Here is a 24,811-nt window from a genome sequence, read left to right on the forward strand (position 1 = left end):
TTCTAGTGTTTCAATGTCAGGTCACCTTTGCTGTTTTTTTCCCATCTGTAGCAGGATTTCATCATGGCAAACTCCTGGTCAGGTGAGAACGTGTGTGACCCCCCTCTGCTGGAAAAAATGCATACAGCTGAATCGCTACTGGTCAGAGTGTGTTAGTGATTAACCCTTCCTGTATAACCAGAAGGACCAACAGCAGGGCGAAGTGCAGGGTGTTTGGTTTCTGCTGCTTTTGGCAGATTTTCTTCTGCACTGGCAACATCTGTGAATCAGTTTTACATATTTCTGGTGAGTATATCCTCTCTATTTTTTTCTCCTTAATTCATCTCACAAGTGCAGTTTAACAGACTGAGCACAATCAGCCTGCAAAGAAAAGAAAATGTGGTATTCAGAAAGGGGAAAAGATCTTGAAGTTAGTTGCACTGATTTTAAGTTGCAGTATGTAACTCTGTGTTTTCTGCATCTTAGGTGCTTAATACCCACACACGTCAGAGTCATCCTTCCACAAACTAAATCATCCCAGGAGCTATCCAACAGCATTTGATGAATCTCTGCACAGCCTGAGAGATAACTTATGGATGCTTTTGAGGGAATTCACAGCGTCCAGATTTCCTCTTCTCCACCTTCAACTTCATCGAGCCCGGGATATGAAGTCCTCAAGGCGGGAATATCTGGGATTGCAGTATACTCCTCTGCAGTCTTCTTTGGCACACAAAATGTGTCTACTGTCAGGCACAAGTCTAGCAAGGTCATCGAGGAGGAAGGCTGTGTTGTCGGACAGTAAGTGTTAAATCTTGGAGCACTGGATAAACTGATAAAACACATTTTTTAACATAACACGTGCCAGTTGCTGCTTATGTATAAAGATTCATGTATACATTTATCTTCCCTTTATCCAGATTCTCCAGAGATAGTTGTGTAATTCTGCACATGGTGTAAAATGTATCTAAAAGTGGCACATTGCTTTGTCACAAGTCCTGCTCAGTGTGAAGTCTGTGATTGTGGGCGCGTGCACTTGTAACAAGGTGACCGAGTCAGATATGCAAAAGTGCAAACAAAGGTCTGTGTTTAGTTTTAGTGTAACTCCAACAGTGATTGGTATTTTCTTAGGCATGTTTTGTAAATGAAAAATCCTTCTGCTGTTCAGCGATCATGCAAAAGTTGGAAAACGTGCCGGTGTTGGCCTGAGATGGAGGATAAATGCTTGAAATGTAATCCGCACAGAACGTTTCGAGTTTTAGCGTCTTAAACCCTGCAGTCAGCAGTATTCCTAATTCTTTCCTACTGACAAATTCACTGACAGGACATGTCAGAGATTAAAAAAATTTAAGAAAAACTGGACCTTGGAGTAGCCAAGTTCATCCGCTGAAGGAAACCATTGTAGCTCCCTGTCCTCTCTTCTGATTGGCTGCTTCATGTAAACCAACACAGTCTCACAGCCTTGTGTGAAATTGTGATCTATTAATTAGTGTTCCTGGACATGATTTATCCCCACCCTTATCACACTGGTCTTACGTCTACTGATTTGTGCATTCCTTTTAATGGCCAGCAGGAGGCGACTCATCTGGTTGCAAAAAACCTTGCTCTGTATTTTTAGGACATATTGAAATGATTAGGCTTAGAGTCAGGAGGTTGTCTAAGAATGCTCATTGGCTAAAGACTCGTCAATTAAATGTCATTACCCAACAAGTGGGCTTCCTTCTTGGTTTTAAAGTCAGATCCACTCCTTGCTCATCATGTGCGGTTTCAGGACTTCATAAACAGCTGAGTAGCTACATCGGTCTCTTACACCATCTATAGTAGGAGTGTCAAAAATAAGGCCCAGGTGCCGGAATCGGCCAGTTAAAGACTCCAATCCGGCCAATTGGATGGCTTTAGAAAATGCGAAGGAAGGAATAATCCTAGACTTTTAACTGTAAGTTTTATAGTTTTGCCAAATGATAAAGACCTCCACCATGGCCATTCATACTACACCAAAGTAATTAAGTAAAACAATTCAGTGACAGCAAAGTTCCTGTTTTTTCCAGAAACTACTTAAGAAATTTCTTTTTTGTTTAATAGTAATAGTAATAATAGGCCCTCAGTAAAATAAAAAAAATATATACTTACAGGACAGCCTGGGCAATGAGATACCAGAACTCTGTAATTTTACACATTTATTTCTTACAATTTACACCCAAAAGAGTCATGCTGACAGATGTCTGTAATTAATGCAACAGCATTTCTTTATCTCATAGAAGAACCTGAAGTAGATATTTTACATTATATATATATATGTTAACACATAACACTATGTTACTATATCTCAGGGATTACGTGTGTAGTTAAAGAAAGGATAGTTTAACTGGTCCAGCCCACAATATAAAACAAGTTTGACATCCCCGCTCTGTGATTTTGGCAGACCAGGTTTGAAGAGCAAGTGGATGGGGCTTCTGATTTCACAGTAAAAGGTGTGGGGCTGAGATAACCATATTAGAATATTGGCTCTTAGTGACATCAAACAGATCCAAGAATAGAAAAAAATGTAAACTTAGAGTATTGGCGCTGATATTATTATTTGTAACTTCAACCATATTTCATATGAATATAAAACCATGATGAACATTAAAGTTCAGGGACCCTGGAGGCAACCATAGGGGATAAAATCTCACCACCCTTTTGGTACAATAAGTTCAGCACGTTTGCAGATAAGACTGCAAACTAACTTTGGTTCATAATTAACTTTTTTATTTAACATATTTACCTTCAAATCAAAAACTTTCTCAGTTTTGGTTTTACAATCCTCAGCCATCCTGCATGGCTAAGGGGAGAACGCCCTCACTGCCCCAATCCAAGATCGTGGCAGTGAGCAGAGCAAATCTCAAAAACAGTGAATCCAATTTGTAAAAAAAGAAGGCTTAATCAATCGCAATACAGTTAAAAATGACTTCTTCTGGTTGTTCATGCATAATAAAATCAAAAACATTTCTATTTCTCTAGCTTTCTGCCTGCTACACTTTCCTCACAGACAGGGCTTAAAGGTTTACACATTAAAATTATATTTTTATTCAACTTTATTGATTCTTGACTATCTTTTGATCAAACTTCTGATTTAATTACAGCAGGAATCAGGTCACTGTAAAATCAAATTAGTTCCCAGAACTTAAAAAAAGTATGCAAACTTGTTGCCTCAAAAAAGCTAATCTTACTTAAGATAACTAAGTTAGGGCAACTTATTTATTCTGAGTACCCTGTACAACCTAATTAGTTCCAGGAACTTAAAAAAGTATGCAAACATGTGGACTGAAAAAAAGAGAAAAAGATAACTATGTTAAGACATCTTATTCATTGCCAGTACACAGTACTAAAAATAACTTGTGGGTAAACAATTAGTATTGCACAATCGGAAAAATCAAGTTCTACTAAATGAAAAAACAATTTTTAGTAACTTACTATTTTTAATTTTGATTACAAAAAAATAAATAAATGCAACTAGCGCACGTTATGTTTTATCATCCTTGAATGTAAGAGATTTTAACACTTAATATAAAGTATATAAACACGGTAAGTACATAAGGCTCTGTCACTCTGTGCTACATTGCACTTACAAAAGCTGGATTTTAGGCCTCTTGCTTCATTTCTGTGCCCTGAATGGCTTTTACCCAGTGAAGAAAAATTATTTGTATGGTTCCATTAAGTATGATAAAGTTACTACAAAATAAAGTAAAATAAAAATTATCAGCTGATATTTGGGGATCAGAGAGGGGGGACTCACTGATTTTCCATAGAGTGACTCTGTAATCGGTTGTCTCTGGTCACGCAAAAAGCATACACCTAAGCAGGTAGACCCGTGACACCTTGTTGGTCCACGTACAGGACGTGCCGGTTGGGCAGTCGGGTGGATGTCATCATGTGACTTGTGAGAGCGAAGAAGAGAGAAGAAGAAGGAGGAGGAGGCAGGAAAAAGGAGATACACTCATTTTCCTGTCTTGGCAAAAAAAAAAAAGGAGAAGAAAGGAGTGAGTGTTATTTCTAGGAAGTGCAAACCAGAGCTGGCATTGCTCTTGATTTTCGTCTTGTTTCTGACTGAAACTGCTGCTGCTGGGCGGTTGATCGTCTGCGCAGGCGTCCGCATTCCTCAGCTGTGATTGAAAACGACTGGGATTAGTTTCACTGAAACTCGCTCGGACATTAGCTTGGTTTATGCTATATTTCTTAACTTAACAGCAGCAGCAGCAGCTCAGGGAAACTGGAGAGGAGCAGCTGACAAATACGCAGACGGGCTGGGAGGTTTATTTATCTGCTGTCCCGGACACTGACAGAGAGGGTAAGGGCGGATACTGACGCGGGACCTCTCCGTGGTAAAAAAAAAAAAAAAGAAAAAAAAAAAAAGAAAGGAAAAAAAGTTGGAAATGTAAGCTAACTAGCTAGTTAGCTCAAGGTCTGCTAATTATTTAGCTGCTTTGTGGACCGATTTATCTGCAACTTGGGGATAAAAGTAACTTAAGCTTCCTTTAAATTCAAATGTCGGGATTTTTAATGCTGTATCAGGGGTTTCCAAGCTGTGGTGCGAGGTCCACCCCGGGGTCTTGCAGTGAGCGCACTGTTGTAACCAAGAAGGCTATTGTTGTTAGATTGTGTTGACACTGTAAAAGTAAGTAGAAATGAATCTCAGGGTTTTGTAAGTAATCACACTGGCTCTAAGGTTGTTATGGTTTGGTGTTTTTTCTTTTAAGTATTATTTGGTTTTCTACAGTTTTAGTTTTTGTTTACATTTTATAGTGTAGTTTTAAAAAGTGGTTCTAGTTTCAGTTTACTTTTTATTTCTTGTAGATGTTTAGTTTATTTATCATTGGTGTTAATTTTAGTCTTTTAAATTACTGTAAAATCTACACACTTACTACCAACATGATGTGTTAAGTAATCAGATTGTACACTTAGCAAAGCCTAAATGGCAACTGTGTCAGGATCCAGGGTTGTGATCTAAACTATTACCTGAAAAGCATTAATATACTAATGCTGAAGGCCAACATTTGATTTTGTGATCCTTTTTTTGTCGAGCTACTTTTCATTTTATTTTTATATTTTTAAATTGGGGAAACCTCTGGGTTTTAAATGTGAAAATGCTCTGGTTGTATTTTTGTAAACACGGCATACCAGCCATTAGAGACCTGTTAGTAGAAGTAGTAGTAAATTGTAAACCTCATTAGGGTGTAGTTAAGTACAGGATTGGTTTTATTTTTATATATTTATTTATTTTTATTACACAATTTATTTTTTGTGGTCTTGTGAAGGTTGGTAGATCTGGATCCAGAACCAGAGACCAGAATGGAGGGAGGAGGCCAGGTCGGGCCCACGTCAATCCGAGGCCATGGCCAGCTCTCCCGGCTTCGCAGCTCCTCCCTGGAAATCAGGGAAAAAGGGTCCGAAATCCTCAGGGAACAGCTGGATGCTGCAAAGAAGGTATAGTAACCTACTTTGTGGTTGCGCACACACAGAGAAACAAAAGATAGTGTGACCAGGAAAACAAGGCGCTGACAATGCAAATGTTCTTCTCTGTTTTAAATGTGGTTGTGTCCTTTTCCCCTGCACATCTCAGGAACTGAAACTAAAGGACAAGGAGTGCGAGCGTCTGTCGCAAGTTAGGAATCAACTGGAGCAGGAGCTAGAGGAGCTGACAGCCAGTCTGTTTGAGGTCAGCAGTAATCATCGCTCTCTGCTGAGTGCACTGTAATTCTGACAGCTGGTGACGAAGAAGGTGGTTGGTGCTATGCCACAAAAGTCCTTAAATCAGCAGTTTGCATTTCTACAGAACCATCACTTCCTTTATATAAATAAAAATTTCAGGTTGATGTGATTTTTAAGCAACATTGTAATTGCTTTGAAAAAATTTTGACCCACTGACTCTGGGGGAGTCCATCTCTTTGTTAAGAGCAAGATTTACCAAGTTTGTTCTAAATTAGCTCTGAGGTTTAGCTACTAAAATGCATCAATATATAAACAAAGATGCAGCCAGCTCAATTTAATAGTGAACAGAAGTCTGTTAAGAGCAGCGCAGATAATTTCTGATGGAAAATAATCCAAAGTATATTTCAAAATCTTACACTCTTAAACATATGCAGTAAGACCAGCTGCAGAAAATACCTTTCAGTCGCAAAATTGACAGCACACTTCTTACCAAAAGTAGTTTTTTAATGCCACGAAGGTCATCTTTTTCCTTACATGTTCTGCTGTGTTGACCAGCCAGTCACTGTCTTTGTCTAGCTGCTGAGCTTTGAACGTACAATTTTAATTAGTCTCAATTTACCGGTACTTTTCAACAGGAGGCTCACAAGATGGTGCGTGATGCCAACGTGAAACAAGCAGCTTCAGAGAAACAGCTCAAGGAGGCTCAGGGGAAGGTGTGTGAAGTTTCTTTAAAAAAAAAAAATTAAAACAGTGAAGAACAGAAATCTTTCCTGAATCAGAACAGTTTTTTTTCACATAGTTGAAGGTCATAAAATAGCCTCAAATTATCAATATTAAATTTTTTTGTGTCTGGCTTGCAGATTGATGTTCTGCAAGCAGAAGTGACGGCACTCAAGACTCTGGTGTTGACGTCCACACCTTCTTCACCAAATCGCCAGCTGCATCCACAGCTGCAGTCTTCAGGTACCAGGGGATCGTACAAATCGCACATACGGAACAAGAGTGCCAGCGGTGCATTTCCACTCTCACCTGCAAAAAAAGAAGTTTCCATTCAGCCTGTGTCCAAAGAGGACCGAGAGGTAAACTGAAGTTTATACAGTTGTCTCTCCTCTCCTTCAGGTATGCGTCCCACTTTATTTCCCATTTCTGTTTCCAGTCACTTTTATCACTTTTAGCCAGATTCTCTTTCCTTTTTTCCCTTCTTTCTGCTAACCTCTCCGACTTGTTCTTCTTGTCTTTATCTGGGGTCTCTTCCTCTCTCAGCCTGCTGCTCCTGCCCTCCTCTCTCTGATCTTCTGTCTGATACCTGGCCAGTCTGTCAGTATGACCTATGACCCTCAATGGCAAAAACAGATAGAGGGGATGGGCACTGATGGCAGACAGGTAATCTGCATTCCTTTACATTTCCTACATTTCTCTAATCTTTCACATTTACCTGCGTCTTGACTGTGATTCTAGACTGTGATATCTGTTGAGTCAAGAGTGTGGTGAGTCTGGTCTGAGAGCTTTTCTTTCTGTAGTTTGTATTGAAATTTGTCAGCGTGTATGTAAGGTGAACAGGGACTTCTTGATGCAGCTGTTTGCTTCTTACTGGAGTTATCTGTGTTGAACGTACATTAGTGATGCACAAAGTTTATACCCAGTTCTTGACAGATAATCACTGATATGTTGGCTAATATCGAGATATTATAGATATTTTTGAAAATTGCCAAGCATGACACACTCACTGGATTGTCTAGTATGACTACAACAAAAACAAAAGATACCATTTTATGTCGCCATAATTTCGAGAATTTGTAGAGCTGGTTCAGTAATGTCAGTGCCTCTGGCTCATTGCTAAAGTGTGGTAGGGTTACCAAAACTAATTGTCCCTGGTGTCTCTTATCCATATTACCCAAGGTTGTAAATTTCGGGCTCACAGTTTTGCAGCTGTTGTTTTTTTTTTTTTTTTTTTTTTATGAGTTTGAAATTATTGTTTGACTTTTCTATCATAATGGATTAATGTTTAACTGCAAGTGATGTGTCATTTGTGGAGCTATTGTCTCTAGATCCTGTCCACATAACTGGTGTTATGTCTTACTATGAACAAAGGTTATTATAACGAACTAAAACAAGTTTTTAGAGAACTAAAAACTACCAGAAATGATATTGTGTATTTGAAAACAAGCTAAAGAAATCAAAAACCAAAATCAAAATCTTGTCTCTCTGGAGATACAGTGGGGCAAAAAAGTATTTAGTCAGCCACCGATTGTGCAAGTTCCCCCACTTAAAATGATGACAGAGGTCAGTAATTTGCACCAGAGGTACACTTCAACTGTGAGAGACAGAATGTGAAAAAAAAATCCATGAATTCACATGGTAGGATTTGTAAAGGATTTATTCGTAAATCAGGGTGAAAAATAAGTATTTGGTCACCTCAAACAAGGAAAATCTCTGGCTCTCACAGACCTGTAACGTCTTCTGTAAGAAGCTTTTCTGTCCCCCACTCGTTACCTGTATGAATGGCACCTGTTTGAACTCATCATCTGTATAAAAGACACCTGTCCACAGCCTCAAACAGTCAGACTCCAAACTCCGCCATGGCCAAGACCAAAGAGCTTTCGAAGGACACCAGGAAAAGTATTGTAGACCTGCACCAGACTGGGAAGAGTGAATCTACAATAGGCAAGCAGCTTGGTGTGAAAAAATCAACTGTGGGAGCAATCATCAGAAAATGGAAGACATACAAGACCACTGATAATCTCCCTCGATCTGGGGCTCCACGCAAGATCTCATCCCGTGGGGTCAAAATGATCATGAGAACGGTGAGCAAAGATCCCAGAACCACACGGGGGGACCTGGTGAATGACCTGCAGAGAGCTGGGACCAAAGTAACAAAGGTCACCATCAGTAACACACTACAACGGCAGGGAATCAAATCCCGCAGTGCCAGACGTGTTCCGCTGCTGAAGCCAGTGCATGTCCAGGCTCGTCTGAAGTTTGCCAGAGAGCACATGGATGATACAGCAGAGGATTGGGAGAATGTCATGTGGTCAGATGAAACCAAAGTAGAACTTTTTGGTATAAACTCAACTCGTCGTGTTTGGAGGAAGAAGAATACTGAGTTGCATCCCAAGAACACCATACCTACTGTGAAGCATGGGGGTGGAAACATCATGCTATGGGGCTGTTTTTCTGCCAAGGGGACAGGACGACTGATCCGTGTTAAGGACAGAATGAATGGGGCCATGTATCGTGAGATTTTGAGCCAAAACCTCCTTCCATCAGTGAGAACTTTGAAGATGAAACGAGGCTGGGTCTTCCAACATGACAATGATCCAAAACACACCGCCCGGGCAACAAAGGAGTGGCTCCGTAAGAAGCATTTGAAAGTCCTGGAGTGGCCTAGCCAGTCTCCAGACCTCAACCCCATAGAAAATCTGTGGCGGGAGTTGAAAGTCTGTGTTGCTCGGCGACAGCCCCAAAACATCACTGCTCTCGAGAAGATCTGCATGGAGGAATGGGCCAAAATACCAGCTACTGTGTGTGCAAACCTGGTAAAGACCTATAGTAAACGTTTGACCTCTGTTATTGCCAACAAAGGTTATGTTACAAAGTATTGAGTTGTATTTTTGTTATTGACCAAATACTTATTTTCCACCCTAATTTACGAATAAATTCTTTACAAATCCTACCATGTGGATTCATGGATTTTTTTTTCACATTCTGTCTCTCACAGTTGAAGTGTACCTCTGGTGCAAATTACTGACCTCTGTCATCATTTTAAGTGGGGGAACTTGCACAATCGGTGGCTGACTAAATACTTTTTTGCCCCACTGTATTTGTCTATGCAATGAGCCTGAGGAGACATTGTTGCTGATGTTTGACATTGAGGATGTCTACATGACTGTCAGTCAAGTGGTTATAATGATGCATTGGATTATTTTACTTCCCCGTTGCTAGTACCGCCCATATATTATTACTACTACTACTACTACTACTACCAACAACACCATTGATAAGAATAAGAATAAAAAGTAAAACTAACATTAAAAAAAATGAAAGCTAAAGTTAAACAAATGGTCAAAATGGAAATGAACAAACCGTTTGGAGCAGTTTTTAGCTTAAAGAGCTCAAAGTGTCCATTCAGCTAGAAACAATTTTCAATATTACATTTTTTTTTTCAATATTGAAGGAGGCGCTGTAGATCTTACAGCCACTGAAAGTGTTCCTGCCAAATTCAGTATAAAACTCCATAATTTTCACACTGTGGGAATCCCTTCCTACAACAAACTCCATAACTTTGACTGAGCGCTGTCGAACAGCCAGTTTTGCCTGGGACAGTTACTGAGTGACCTGACCTGGAGTTATCTGCACAACAGCATTACTAAGAGCTATTTTAATTCTCCAGATAACAAAATGAGGTGTTTCAGTATTTCATTTATTACATCCTTTAGCAGAGGATGCATCGGACCATCCTTTTTATGAAAGGAGAGGAGATGATTACATCCCTTAATTCATAGCGATGGTGGACCTTAACTACGTTTTTCACCTTAAAGGATCGACTGATGTGTTTTGAATTTTCTTTAACTGCTTGTTAAACCCACAGGTGACCTATCAGCGCTGTCTGCTTTATTAAAATGGGCTTCTTGTTGAGAGTTGCCTTGTTTGAAGTATGAAGAACATAGATTTATAGACACTCTCTAAATCCAGATTATGAGCTATATGAATTGACCAAAGCGTGCTCAAGGTTTGCTCCAGTCCAGTCTGTTTTGGTATTCCCAGACTTCCTGATTATTTTAAAAGGATTTTCACTTCAGGTCTGCTGAGATCATTTGTCTTCTATCATATAAATCCTAAATAAGGTGGAGGAATTTTATGGGCTTTATATTGACGATATTTCCTTTTTAAACTCTGATGTTTTGACAGCCCGAATTCTTTGAATACAAGATTTTCTTATCTTTAGTATTTAAACACTTTTGTGTGTTCAACAGTGGATCTTTTATTGTCAGTCATCGGTCTTTTGGGGATTAAACACGTCTTTAATCTAGATGTGTGTCAGAGAATCAGTTTTATCCAGTTTGAGTGAGGGTTTGGCTTTCTCTCTGCAGATGGACTCCATTTTGTTTGCTGAGTTTTTGATGTGGAAGGAACACCCGAGCCTGGACCGCTCCTCCGCCTTCCTGAGTCGTATTTACAGAGAAGACATCGGGCCCTGCCTCTCCTTCACGAGATCAGAGGTCATACTCACTGCTTCTTTGTACAGCTACCATGCTGCTTCATGTGTATTTTAACCTCCTAGGACCTGGCGTCCACATATGTGGACATCACATTTTTGGTTATTTAGACCAAAATACTCAATTTTGCTCTACAAGGGCCTGATATCCACTTATAAGGACATTATACTGCTACTGTTTTATCAAAATTTTAAACGATTATCCTCATATGTGGCTCTTATTTTTTCTTAAAAACAGAAATAAGGTAAAAAAAAAAATGTGGCAATTCTTTGTTTTTACATTCATCTGGCCCCAATATGCCCAAAAAACGCATGCCGTGGAAGAGTTAATGTGAAGTTATGTTAAAGTTATTGATTCCTGTTCTCCACAGCTGTCCCACCTGGTCCAGAGCGCAGTGGAGAACAACTCTCTGACCATTGAGCCTGTCGCCATGTCGGCAGTACCGATGGTTAAAGCCTCAGCTATAGAGTGTGGAGGTCCTAAGTGAGTTACCCGACTGTCATCCTGTCGTGTTTCACCACTCACTGCTCTGATTTGGTTGGTTTGGTTTTTCCATCGATGGTTTATGATCAGAGCCTTTTGTCTATCTTATAATTATGACTGAGAGTGGTTTAATCAGTGGGCACATTTCTAATCACCCTGATCTAAAATTGTTTTGTTTTTTTTCCAGTGGCTTTAGGGCTGCAGTAGAGACGTAAGTCCTCTCGGGAGCTAATAACCCTTTCAGCTTTTCACTAACTCTGATAACTGTGGCATGAAATAAAAAACTGTCAACACAGATGTGTGGAACGATATAAACAAATCTGTAAATTAATGAACCAGACGGGATCCCACTTTCATTCCTTTTGTGGCTAACTTTCTCTCTGCGCACCTCTTTCACTAAAACGAGTTGTAAAGTGTTCTCAGTATGTTTTACTGCTGAAGAACGAAAGGCCCGTAAGCTCATGTTTGCTGTATCCTGTCCTAAAACGGATGATTGTGCATCTACGTGTTGCTGCAATAAATTGTTGACACGTTGTTTTCTCTTGTAGAAAATGTGCATTAAGTGGCCTGTCACGGCTTTGCAAACATCGCATTAAACTTGGCGACAAAGAGAGCTACTATTACATCTCACCTTCCAGCCGAGCACGGGTAAATATCACTTCCTTTCCGTCCAAGGCACACCTGTAGTCTTGTTTGCACACCCTTATCAAACAGTTTGACTCAAGCAAACATGTTGTTTCTACCTGTGGTTCAGATCCTCAGCTGTTTCTCTCAGGCAATCTTTCTCTCTGAAGGAATGTTTGGTTTCTGTGTGCCTCGCCCTAAGCACGCTTTGCACCATATTAGCATTAGCAAATATGGTGAGTGCATCATTTGCACCCAGCAAATGATGCACTCACGCAACGACTTAACATCTTCTGTCTAGCTGAAGCCTCAAGGCAGGTAGCTTTCATAGTATATCATTTTTTTCTTCTCGTGTTTTGTATGTTTTGTTTTATTCTCATTAGAGGCCTTTAATGTGATTTTCATCTTCATATGTACAAATTGCAAAGTTCAAATTGCATTCATTACTTTTCTGCAGTTATAGTAATAATGTTTGAATGATACAAAATTCCAAGACATGCCAGTGTTATAAAAGTTTGCGTAGCCACTGTGTAGAGTCGTGACCTTGTCACATATTCGCTTTTCTAGATCACGGCTGTCTGCAATTTCTTCACTTATATCCGCTACATCCAGCAGGGCCTGGTGAGACATGATGGTAAGTTAGCAGAGACACAGAAATAAATAGTTTAAGCAAATGTAGTTATTATGCAAGTCATTTTATGCAATGCATGAGGAATTTTAAGTAGTGAGTAACTTAAGGTATTTTACTGAAAGATACAAATTGTACTGCAAGTAGGTAGTAGGTCGTATTTTTAAGTACAGCATAAGTAAGTAGTGGGTAATTTCATGGTAACTTTGTGGTAACTTTCTTCCACTGTATTTTTTGGGGCACGAGCCGTGTTGTGATGGATTAATCTTGCCTTTTTACATCTTTATTTAATAATCATTATGTTGATGTTTTATTAATAATCAGTTGTCCTTTTTATTATATGATGTATCATTTAATAATTTCTTCTTTCCCAGAAAACACATGAAGTTATGCACTACATAGAATTACTTAGAGAATAATGTGTCTTCCTTTAAAATTGAATTACAGGTGCGCGGCTCTGTTACCACTCGGTCTTAACTTTGCCAACAACCAACATCTTTCTTTCTAATTTTTTTTGTTCCTCCCATGTTCAGCGGAGCAGATGTTCTGGGAAATCATGCGTCTTCGTAGAGAGATGAATGTGGCCAAATTAGGTTTCTACCTCACTGACCAGGGCTAGGACGGTACCTGGAACACCCAACAAGAGAGCATAGCAGTTACAGCCTTGGGTAACTGTGGCAACGCACATGTCTTTGATCAGGTTGAACAGTGCTGCAGCAAAGGTCACCAACAAGGGAAGCAAAACATGTTTGTCACTTTTGGAAATGCAATAAAACAATTAGAATCAAACCAGCACTCCAGGAATGACATTAAAGTCCATGTTTTAAAAAAAAAGAAAAAAGAAAAAAAAAGATGATATTATTCCCAGACATGTCGGAGAAGTTTTTTCTGTTGCACCACATTCCTGGAAAATAACTGTTGTCCCCAAGAAAGTGTGGAGAAACTTCTTACTGAATCACCCACGGAATACAAAATTTCTCATTTTTATACAATAGACTGTGTGTCCTGATTCAGGCATTAGCCTGCAAAATAATGAGCACAATCTTAACCTCAAGTATTACAAATATGTGGTGTAATAGTTTTATTGTTTCCACACAGCAATGATTCAGCTTGTTTTCTTTGTACTTTCAGTTATCAGCTCAGACACCACAGCCCAGACCTTCATTCTGAGCATGGCCTTAATTTTGTTGGTACACTTCCTGCTCTGCCTTGTACAAAGACTTAACTTAGTCACCTTCAGCTTCTCGTTAGCCCTGTACCTAAAAATCAGATGTATCGTTAATTATTACCCACCCATGCTCAGAGTAGGGAGAGCTTTACAGTGACAGGTGAAAAAAGCTTTTAAGATGTGATTGAGTTTTGCACATCTGTAGTTAACAGTATGAACATAAAGTAAAAGCCATAATTGACTTTGCATGAATGCAGAAAATAGCCATAGTGTATATAGGTTGTATCTCATATTATAGATTTATTGTTACTGACTTTTTTAAAAAACAGAAATCTTTTAAAGGTAACAATGAAGTATAGTGTGTCAGAACGTGCAATAACTGCTTCTAAGCCTTATGCAGGGCTTTGAGGTTCCTGACCTCAGTGTACTCATAATCAACTGTGTAAAAGCTGCATTAAACACGAGGCATTGTATACCAGCTGTCACTTTTGTACCATGTCTCTTTTATTATTAGAAATCCGATCAAGAGAGGGAGACTCCGGAAGTTTGCCCGGGAAAGACTCATCACTTCAATTAATTTCAACCCAGTGCAACCAGATATCCCAGGGGTGATGTTTGCTCTGGGCACAGATTTGGGGTTAGAATAAGGTCATAACACTTACATACGCCAAACAGGTTCTCAAGCAGGAATACCGAGGAAATACTGAGACTGTGTCCAGCTCAGAGGGGCTTTATGAAGCCGACATTCCAGTAAGATTTGAGTTTCCGGATTGGAAAGACTTCTCTGAGCTGCTGTTTTGATGACCTCTTTGTACCGATTACAGCAGACCTTAATAAATAGTTTGCCCTGCTGTTTATCAAAGGGCACGGGAGGAGAAAAGATGAAATCAAGACGAATTTCTTATAAGCTGAACTGTTATTGAACACAGATGTGATACTTATAAATTAAGATGAAAAAAACTGCAGCTAGTCAACTAAATACATAAGAACATTTAAAAACATTTAGATAATTTCACAGGAATATTACAACAAAAATCAACCAAACTCTTACAAAGGATTGATTAACTTTTCTCTTGGCAACATCCAGCAGTCACCAGCGCTTCTCTCTTTGGGAGATATCTGCAAGAAACAAATTCAGTTATTGAAATGTTAAATATTTTTAGTGATGTATGAACATGTTTGTATAGCTCCGTTAATCATTACATTTCAATTCAATTCAGTCTGTTGAAACTAGCCCACCAGTGTTTGTGTAAAATGAGAAATCTGCATGCAGATGACTCGCCTTCGAAAACAGAACATGCCCATCACCAGCACGACCACGCCTCCAAACACAACTATCACTGCGGTGACGATGGAGACGGCCGATAGCGAGGAGGGCTCTGGGTCATGTGAAGAGGTGTTCAGAAGTGACAGACGTTTAGTACGTGCTGAATGGTGTTTAAAATTCACATTGGGAAATATTTAAAGTGATCTGAAACCAACCTGAGCACACAAAGGAGCCTGGTATGTTCAGGCACTCCAGGTGTTGTGGACAAGAAGTCATTTCCTCACATTCATCGATATCTGCAAAATCAGCCAAACTGACATATTTAATGGCATATTTTTAACTAAAAAACAAGTTTACTGAATGATTTATTAAAAAAAATAAATGACTAGGGCCCAGCCGCAGTACCTTCACAGTCCACTGGGGGCTGCAGCCCAGATATTGAAACAATTCACGTAGATAATATACCTGACTAAACTGCTAAAAATGTGTTTAAAATAAACTCCAGCAATTAGTTAAATTGCCCTTTCTGGAGAATTGTATTTTTAATTTTCATTTTAGAATTTTCCTGGTTAAAATTTCTTCCTGGAAGTTGGAATTTCAAATTCATTCTTGAGCTTAAATGAAAGTTATTTTTTAACAATTATAATTCCTTAAACAAAAAACATAATGTTAAACTCTGGCGTTAAAAGAAAAGAACAACACATGCCATCAGGGCTTGACTAGACAGTTTAGTTTTCGTACCCTGACACGATGGGGGTGCTGGGCTCCACTGCTGGCTGTTTGGATCACAACTGATGGATGAAGCTCCCAGCAGCTTGTAGCCAGAGTGACACTGATACAGGATCACCGAGTTACAGAGGAGATAGTAGCCAAATTGAATCCTGGGTATTGGACCGCAGCGGGGATCTGTGAGAAAGTCAGTGAAAAAATAAGGCCATCCCAGCTTCATACTCGACACAACTTGTTTTCCACAGCCTCACCCGAGTCCTGCTCTTTCCACGGGCTGATGTCAAGGTGAGGGATGAGGGGGTCAGAACAGGCCAACATGTCCTCCGAGGTCTCGGTGCGTGAGAACGGGTCGGCAGGGACATGTGTGACGTGGCTGTTGTCACAAATGATGCGGGATAAAGAGACTGAACGCAGATGTTTCCTCTGAGCGCGGGTGAACACTCCTTCCCTCTCCCACCAAAACCTTGAAAGACAAGCACATATTTTAGAATATTTTAGAATTTCACTTTTTTGCATCATATTTTTAATAATTTAATTTTAGCTGTGGCCCACCTGTCACCGTCTCTCAGCGCTCTGAACTGTCTCGCGAGCAGGCATGACAGGAGCGGTCCGACTCGGCCTCCGGGCAGAGCTGGCTCAGAGATGGCACCCACCCACACGTCGATGTTGTGTGGTGTCCCGTATAAGAGTTGGAATTTGTGAGCCAAAGTGAAGTTGCCCAGAATTTCAGCCAGGTCCAGTGTGTTGTTGGGAACAGAAAGGCCACAGAACTTTCGCCAGGAGCTGTATCCTGATGGAGGAGATGAGTCAGAAGACTGCGGGTTAAAGATGGAGTAAAGAAAGTGAGATAAGCATTAAATATATGGGGCTCATGTGAAATTGAACATAGCAAAATACTGATTTTACCAAGTGCTTTACAGTTAAAAAGGAAGGCAGATGTAATAGGAGGGAAATTAGAACCTTCAAACTTAAGTGTAGATATACAAAAATGAAATAAATAAGGTGAGATTAGGTTGCATAGCTGGATTCTCTCAAGGTTGACTGTTGCATTAGCATCACGTGATAACGTGCATTAGGAACTAGTTGGTTTAGCTCTGTGAGAAGTCACTCCCTGAGGGAAATTTCAGAGGGCCAGTTTTAACTCTTAATTAACAAGCAACACAAATAACTATTAGAGGACTACAGGCCACCTGGCAGGGTTATTAACACATTCCTACATCTGGGACTGGTTCATCATGAGTCAGCACACACTTTTCATGGCAGACTTTCAAGGAAACAAGTATAACTACTATTAATGATGCTGTGATGTTGTGCACGTTGACTTACATTACAATAACATCAACTGTGCTCTCATTTTTTTTGCAGCTAGAATATGAAAACACACAGTTTAATACAAGAATTAGTATACAGTATTCCCATGTCATATCACGTTTTACCTTTCCAGACACGCTACATTTTCGATTTATCTGCAAATTTATATTACAGTTTCTGCGTGTTTTAATTTTTAAAATTGCAATTTATTTTTGCAGTAAAAATAAGCATTATCTAGCCTAAAAAATGAATAACAAAGTTATAATAAGGTTTATAAGAGCACGGGGAGGATTTTTATGGCTTAAAATATACAAAAGTAATATAATAAACATATGGTTTTTACTTTGCAGATTTCCCCAGAATGGAAGCCCTGTGATAATAGAGGGAATACTGTAGCTGCAGAAAAACTACAACCACTGGTACATGGTTTTATGGTCTTAACGCTACTGTAATTTCTTTTAAAATACTAGACTAAAAGAGGTAAATGCGGGTGTTGGGAACTGTGGATCATGGATCCTGATTTTTCTTAAATCATTTAAAAGAGACCTATTCTTTGTGTGTGTGTGTGTGTGTGTGTGTGTGTGTGTGTGTGTGTGTGTGTGTGTGTGTGTGTGTGAGAGAGAGAGAGAGAGTTTTATTTATTTATTCCAATTTCTTTCATTGTATATGTCAAAAATGGCAACAATAACACAGTCTGATAAGATGTCATCAATAAGATGATTTCCACAAAGTTTCATCAGAAATTGCCTCAGTTGAAGGGTAACTGTCAAGAAGCTATTCTTGAGGAATGAAACAGGCAAAAAACGCTGAGGTACGCCAGATTAAACAAGAGCTGGTCTCAAAATCAGTGCTCTGATGGAGTCATTAATACAAATTTGAAGCAGGAGGCACACCAGTACAGCCATCTGTAAAGCATGCTCTATAGAGGCTACACTCTGTAGATGTCATACCAAATATTGACTTTTAAGACTGTCAGAATTAAACAAATGTGTGTTTATGTATGTCTCCCATTTCCCAAAATATGAAGGGTAGCTCAAGCACTTTGTAATGTCCTATATACTGTAACAATAGTGGATACTGATAGTAAAAATGGACAAAGTTTAAAAATAAAAATAAAGACACTATATGTGCAAGTAATCTCCACCCACCTGCCCCTCCTCTAATATGGGGGGCAGCCAATCACAAGAAAGCCTGTTTAAAAGGGGAGGTTCTAAAACATCTTGTTTCAGATAGAGGAGGAAGTGAGAGACTGTATTAAGGATAAATATAAGATACTGCACATATGGATTACTTTTAACTGTGACTGGTGCAAAGCTACTCTAGCTGACTTCAATAATGAAAACATGGAGCTGGAAAAGAGAACAATAGGACAGACAGCAGATGGGATATCGGTGCGAGAGGTTGCAAGTCTTGATACCGGGCAGGCCGTGGTCTCGGCCTCTCTGGAGATTCAGGGCTCCGAGGTCCAGAGGCATCCCACCCTGTGCCTGAAAGAGTCTCTCTGTCAGCTCTTCCACCATCATCTGACCGGGAGTCTGCAGCTTGGCTGGAGACAGCAGGAGGCCACGCAGCACTGGGTCTATACCACCTGAAACAACAGGAGGAAATTAAAACAGAAATAGAAATGCTGAGTACATGTAATCAGAGTAAAACAACAACATTGCTCTTTACCTTCCTGCACAACTCTCCAAGAGGCAAACAGTGAGTGATGCAGCAGCAGAGAGGGATACTGCGAGTTAGCATTATATCCTGGCCCCAATCTGGTCACTACTGGTTGCACGGTGACGTGAGCAAAACGAAATGCAGCAGTTGCAAAAACATTAGCAATGCTGGGATCCAAGTCAGGATCATAACCCTTGTAAGGAGGCATCAGATGAGACATGGCATTCTCACCAAGGACCCGTGGCAGGTAGTGCTCCCATGTTAGGATCTTAAAGGATTTAGAACACCAGTCAAAGTGATGAGAACAGGTAGATGTGATATGTTGTTCATCAGATAATCCTGCTGATACCTGATGAATGGCTCCTATGATCTTGCGGGCCTCCTGGTACAGGGTGTCTGGGCTCCAGTGAAGGTTTAGCAGGTGCAGCTCTTTGACCAGTCGGTTGTGCTCTCTCAGGAAGAGCGTGTGCAGCGCAATCAATCCCAGATGTTCATTGGCTCTCGAATCACCTGTGAAGCATTAGTCATGAGCAACAGCTGCACTGAAGCTTACAGTGGGTGGAGAATTTACAACATTCGCCCACTCACCAGCTTGAAAGCAGGATGTGGTGTTCTGTCGGTGAGCAGACCTGTCTGATGTTCCTGAGGTGGTGGAGTTGCGAGGGCCGCAGGGGTCCAGGTGAGCCTGGAGGCGAGGTAGGAAGGGCATGTAGGCAAGCTCGTGATCTGAGTGCTGGGAGTTGATGGCCATTGAGCCCAGAGGAGAAGATTGGTTTCTGAGAGCAGAAGCCAGGCTGGTGGAGCTGCCGTACACCATGCTGGCATCGACAAAGGAGGTGATGGCGTTGAGCTGCTCCCGCTGACGATGAGGCAGAACTCCAGCACCACAGCTGGGAGCAGAGCGGAAGAAAGGCATGCAACTCTGGACCCCATTACGAGGATCAGATGGTGGGATCTAGTAAAGAAAGTTGTCTTTAAACTGCTGCAGATGAGGGAAGGACATTCTTTTCCAAAGCAACAATATAAGGAAAAAAAATGATGCAAGTCTAGTCTTTTTTGGGAACAGCTGTCAATTTCAAATTTCTAAAACAATTTCACCTCCAGGAGTAAAGAATAAAAAATATCAGACATGTGTCTACTCGTGATTCAGAACTACCTTTAGCAGCAATAACGTGAGGTAACTTTATCAGTCTCTCGCATCATGGTGGAGGAATTCTGGCTCACTCTTTGTTTCAAGATTCTTTCTGTTCATTGAGGTTTGTAGGCATTTGCATGGCTCTCCTAAGGTCCTCCCACAGAATTTCAGTCAGGCTGAGGTCTGGATTTGATTGGCTCATTTGAACACTTTCATTCTTTTCTTTTTCAGACAGTCACTGGTGTTCATGGGATTGCTGTCCTTATACATGACTAGATTCATAGTTGACAAAATGACTGGAAGGTGCCCAGGATCTGTGGCTGCAAAACAAGCCCAAATCATCACCCCTCCACCACCTTGCTTGTCATTTAGTGCAGCGGTCCCAAACCTTTTTTGCGCCATGGACTGGTTTATGTAGGACAATATTTTCACGGTCCAGCCTTTAGGGTGTCGAGGATAAATACGACAAAATAAAACCAGTACTGGTACAAAAAAAGAAGATTTATTCATAACACACGGTAAAAGACCCAGGGAAACTGAGTTAATGATAAACACCCTGAAAACCATAAATTCTCTCGCCCAGTACCAAATGACTCTGTGCAACCTTGCACACCTGAGCCGTGCTGCCATGTTCTTTTTAGACAGAAAAGGATTTCTCCTGGCAATCCTTCCAAATACTTCTTCAGTGTTTTTGTAATTGTACTGTCATGACCTTTAACACTTAACATGCTAATTGAGTGCTGTAGGGTTTAGATGTAGATCTTTTTCTTCTTTTTTTTGGCAATTTCTCTTAGCATTGCATTTTCTGACCTTGGGGTAAATTTGGTTGAATGTCTGCTCAAGATTGCAGCATTGTCTTAGCACACACCTGAATGCTCCAGACCTTCAAACTGCCTAAACTTCTTAATTCCTATGAAAACAGTCAACTGAACTGTGAAGGTTCTCAGTATCCAGGTCATCGTAGTCTAAGGAGCTTGGAAAGAAAACTTCTCAGATGAGAGGTGAAACGTCTTCAAGCCACTTAAAGAAGTCCAGACGCTTTTCTTTCCAAGCTCCTTAGACTCAAGTGAACTTTCTTTTCACAGAACTTTACGTACAACGGCCAATGAGAAATCTTCTAATTGGGCGTAATGAGAGAGTATTTCCTGGTTTATATTTTCTATTTAAACCATTGACAGTGTTACCGAACCTGTGTTTGGTACTAATGGTAAGAGATAATCTGCTATACAGTAAATATACAGAAACTGTGCAGGTTACGGGTTTGGCATTTAGCATGTGAAGGAAAATAATAAAAAAAACAAAATAAATTAGAGCCTTCCAAGAGAGCTGGTGAAATGCACCTGGATGGGAAAGCAGGGTGAGTCTCGGTTGCAGGTGTGGGTACAGTCAGCTCCAGACTTAAAGGCAGCCGTACTGGGACTCTGAGGCGTCAGCACCAGATCGTGGTCTATCCACTGACCCCAATCCACCAGCAAGTGGGACAGAGTGGAGTCCACAGAGATGTTGTCATTGTGAGTGAACAGCACTTCCTGTGACACCAGCCGCACCTGGAACATACGAGATGAGGAGGAGGAGTGATGGGCTTACAGCAGCTGGCAGGACAGAAGACGACCGAGAGCTGCTGCAGGACTCTTACTGGAGGCAGGCTGGCATTGTGATAGGTGTGTTTTGGTTCCCACCCTCTGGGCATCCCCCACACATCCTCATACTCTGGAGCCAACCAACGGGAATACGGGATATTAGCAGCCCCCCATCTCGGATGTTGTCTGTACAGCAGCAGAACACAGAGAGATGGTTACCTGAAAACAACGATCTCTGTTGCGCCAGCCTGTCGAATTTTATACATGCTCTGACCTGTTGTTGCACTCGCCTGTGACGGATCTGTAACGCTCAGAGAGACAGTCTATCTGACAGCTGGGCGTCTGCAGCTCAGCGGAGCAGCCCGTCACATGCAGCAGATTCTCCGTATCTTCTACACTCAGCATTTCTGAGGGAGCACGGTAAGCACAACAAGGTCCAAGTTAGTAACACTGAAACATAAAGAAATATATATGAGAAAGATCAGATCAATTGTTGTGTCCTTTCCTGTCAAAAGCAGATACAAATGATTCAAATGATCCAAATGATCCAAATCTATTTCTGGAATTTGGTTTTGCTGAGCTTGATTATGCTTCAGTAGCCTCCATGAGTCAACTTATGCTGACTAATATTTTCTGGCACAATATGTAAACTGTATTGTTTGTAGTCATCATTGTAAAAATATCTTCTGTCCTCCTAAACAAGAGATTTTTTAATACCAAAAACACCCATACTTGGTTAAATAAAGCACATAAAACAAAGAGTTATAGAAGAGATAAATTGGCTGTGTAATATTATATCCTGAAACAAACTAAAAATATGATGTAGAATAAAGCTTGTTTAATCATTCATCAGATTAAATGGCCCGCAGGTTTACATGGTGTTCTGCTGCTGTTCAGTACCATAAGCGTTGGGCTGCATCATGGTGTTAGTGTAGACCATCTCTCTGATCAGCTCCACTGTGTTGTCCAGCAGTTCAGCAGCCCGGATCTGGGTCCTGGTTGTGCTTTCAATCTGTTTGAACTGAGCCAGCAGGTCACTGGGTCTCAGAGCGCCTTCAGACAGCGACGTCTTCACCCTGGAAACATTCAGAACTGTGTATTCAGTCCCTCGCAGACGTAAAATGATTTATTTTCTTCTATGTGTCAGCCTGGTTTGAGATATTTCCAGATATATTTTAGACCAGAATAAAGAATTTCTACCTTTCACTCGTGTGGGTGTAAGCAGCATCAGTCAGCTCAATCGCCCTCTGAAGAGCCTCATCAACAAACGCAGATCCCAGATACATCACTCCTGAGACCATAACAGAGCAGAGCAGTTAGAAAGGCTCCAAAGCACCTTCTCCTTTCAGCAATTATCAGAAATCCTACCTGAGGTGTTGCCGTGCTTCACTTTGGTCAGTGAAGCATGACCAGGGATTAAGAGCAGGACAACAACCAGTTGAAAAAGAGATGCAGACACCTGAAATGAAACCACATTAACCTTCAAATCTTGAAAAAAAAGGTCAAAATTTCTGCATAAACTTTAAATTGTACATTAAAGCAGAAACTCACCACAAGTGCTGTAGTCATTGTGATTCTGAAAACTTTTCAGTGTGAGCAAAGAAGGATCGCTTCAGGTTCAGAGAAGGAATCGGAGGATCTTACCGCTGCGTTCGCTCCGACTCATCTTGAGTGCAAGCAAGTGTAGGTGTGTGTTTGGCTCCAAGTGTCAAGGGTGCTATGTATACACTGTGAGCAGGGCCAACAGGTATGTGCAGAATCCCCTTATCTGTCCTTCATGGTGACAGAAAGGCAACATCAAACGCAGGACTCGCAGCCTCGACCTAATAACCTCTCAAATCAAATTTACGTCTGTGCTCTCGCCCTCGATGAAAAGCCTCTGTCAAATCAGCGTTACAAATAAATAATCCTACCCATCCCTCAGCAGAGCAGAGAGAGTATGTCTTTGCTGTAGTAGAGCACTCAACCAAACAAAGAGGCGGCTGAAATATTAGATGTCAAAGTTACTTTAGTGGCAGATTTGTTTAAAAAAAGCAGTTAGACTTCACAATGAGAAGCTAAGCTTAGTATTTGGGGATTTTTTTTAAATTAAAAGGGTGTCTGTGTCTTCAACACATGCCAAACATTTCAATCTGATGGTCCCTGTGCCAGTGACACAGACAGGTGGGGTGAGCTGGAAGCGGGGATTCTGGGAAATGACCATGAACCGAGCACAAGGATGAGACAGAAAGATTTCAGAGTGTTTCTGTCAACTGTGAGGCTTAACAACTCAAATGTATGCTTGCTTTCCCCCCCTTTGATGTTCCAGGTGTGTGATATCATCAAATGATTCACCAGTCCCATTTCATTACGCTGTTATTAATATTATCTCTGTTGACCCACCGTCTACTCCATGTGCTCCAGAGAAGAGTCGATGTATCCACAAAGGTACAGCCAAATATTTGGCATACAGGTAGATCAAGTGTCAGTTGACCCACATTTCCTCACTTGTATATAATGAGTTCTGGTCAAGTGGATTATTTCAGGTGATCATTTCTGATAGTAAAAAAAGCCACCTGGTTCTTAGCAGGTCTTAAAACTATGTTATTGATGCTAAAACACCTTTAGCATCAATAACTTGAAGTAATTATTATTACTATTATTTATTTTCTATATAACTATCAGTTTCATATTATTGAGCCAAGTCTTTGTTACAGTGTTGCTTCAGTTCTTTGAGGTTTGTGGGCATTCAGTTATGCTCTGCTCTCTTGAGGTCACAGCACAAGATTTTGTATACAAAGGAGTTCATGGTTGACTCAATGCCTGCAATGTGCAGTTTCTCTGAGCAATGCATGGACTAGTTTAGGGACAGTTTGCTAGGACAGCTGACATGTCATGAATGTTAATTGTTTTCCATGGATAAATAATCTTTCACATTCAGAATGATGAGCTTTTTGGAGATATTGCCTTCTAAGCCTCCCCAGACTGATGACAGCAACAGCTCCTTCTCTGTGATCTTAAACGTGCACCCATATGCTCCTGCAAATAGACAAAATTTCTGCTTTTATAAAGGTCATCACACTTGCTGAGAGAGAGTAATCGGAGAAGCTGCTACCAGTTTTAGTAAAAAAATAATGACGTGGTGTTATAACATCTATATTATTCATCTGGGTTTGCATTTTAATAATTTAAGAGCTGCTAAGGACCAGATTCATTTTATGATGTCCCTATATGTAACACCTTAGAACTGAAACAGGGTATTTCTTTTTCACTTCACTATATGGTTGGATAGTCAGTTTGTTTTTTCTTGTAATTTAGGTATTTGTTTTTCAAAGTGAAAGGTAAGAGTGAAGCTTTATGTACTT

General features: G+C 40.5%; 2 protein-coding genes across 7 annotated transcripts; one reads left to right on the forward strand and one right to left on the reverse strand.

The window, feature by feature from the left end:
• The first annotated feature begins 171 nt into the window (after positions 1-171).
• rab3il1 (RAB3A interacting protein (rabin3)-like 1) lies at positions 172-14,268 on the forward strand. Of its 6 annotated transcripts, XM_012919679.3 has the most exons (12): positions 174-285; positions 466-777; positions 5,271-5,439; positions 5,576-5,671; positions 6,300-6,377; positions 6,525-6,743; positions 10,755-10,883; positions 11,251-11,363; positions 11,551-11,574; positions 11,912-12,011; positions 12,555-12,621; positions 13,149-14,268. In XM_012919679.3, exons 2-12 carry the CDS (start codon positions 572-574, stop codon positions 13,232-13,234), a joined length of 1,287 nt encoding a protein of 428 aa, XP_012775133.2. In that variant the 5' UTR covers positions 174-285; positions 466-571; the 3' UTR covers positions 13,235-14,268. The 6 variants fall into 6 exon arrangements, 5 of the variants coding, with proteins under 5 accessions (XP_004553037.2, XP_012775133.2, XP_012775135.2 ...); XM_004552980.3 differs by lacking the exon at positions 11,551-11,574 and having other exon boundaries at positions 173-285; XM_012919681.5 differs by lacking the exons at positions 174-285; positions 466-777 and adding an exon at positions 3,862-3,995.
• An 87-nt stretch (positions 14,269-14,355) lies between these two features.
• On the reverse strand, positions 14,356-21,640 carry epx (eosinophil peroxidase). Its single transcript, XM_004553397.2, has 12 exons — positions 21,524-21,640; positions 21,228-21,434; positions 19,341-19,707; positions 19,102-19,262; positions 18,762-19,020; positions 18,508-18,678; positions 16,332-16,569; positions 16,031-16,242; positions 15,792-15,956; positions 15,266-15,346; positions 15,066-15,162; positions 14,356-14,902 (listed from the first exon to the last, which is right to left on the reverse strand). Exons 1-12 carry the CDS (start codon positions 21,575-21,577, stop codon positions 14,845-14,847), a joined length of 2,070 nt encoding a protein of 689 aa, XP_004553454.2. The 5' UTR covers positions 21,578-21,640; the 3' UTR covers positions 14,356-14,844.
• Positions 21,641-24,811: the final 3,171 nt, after the last annotated feature.

The sequence above is a fragment of the Maylandia zebra genome, linkage group LG7 (genome assembly GCF_041146795.1).
Source record: "Maylandia zebra isolate NMK-2024a linkage group LG7, Mzebra_GT3a, whole genome shotgun sequence".
NCBI classification, from domain to species: Eukaryota; Metazoa; Chordata; class Actinopteri; order Cichliformes; family Cichlidae; genus Maylandia; species Maylandia zebra.

Excerpts from the sequence above, each read along its gene's own strand:
- rab3il1 (XM_012919679.3), top strand. The coding sequence starts at position 572 with ATGGATGCTTTTGAGGGAATTCACAGCGTCCAGATTTCCTCTTCTCCA. Across the intron at positions 10,884-11,250 it reads TCTCCTTCACGAGATCAGAG|CTGTCCCACCTGGTCCAGAG; the intron begins GTCATACTCACT and ends TGTTCTCCACAG. Across the intron at positions 12,622-13,148 it reads GGGCCTGGTGAGACATGATG|CGGAGCAGATGTTCTGGGAA; the intron begins GTAAGTTAGCAG and ends TCCCATGTTCAG.
- epx (XM_004553397.2), bottom strand. The coding sequence starts at position 21,577 with ATGCCCAGAGGGTGGGAACCAAAACACACCTATCACAATGCCAGCCTG. Across the intron at positions 15,347-15,791 it reads AGCACCCCCATCGTGTCAGG|ATATCGATGAATGTGAGGAA; the intron begins GTACGAAAACTA and ends CTGATTTTGCAG. Across the intron at positions 15,163-15,265 it reads AGGCTCCTTTGTGTGCTCAG|AGCCCTCCTCGCTATCGGCC; the intron begins GTTGGTTTCAGA and ends CACATGACCCAG.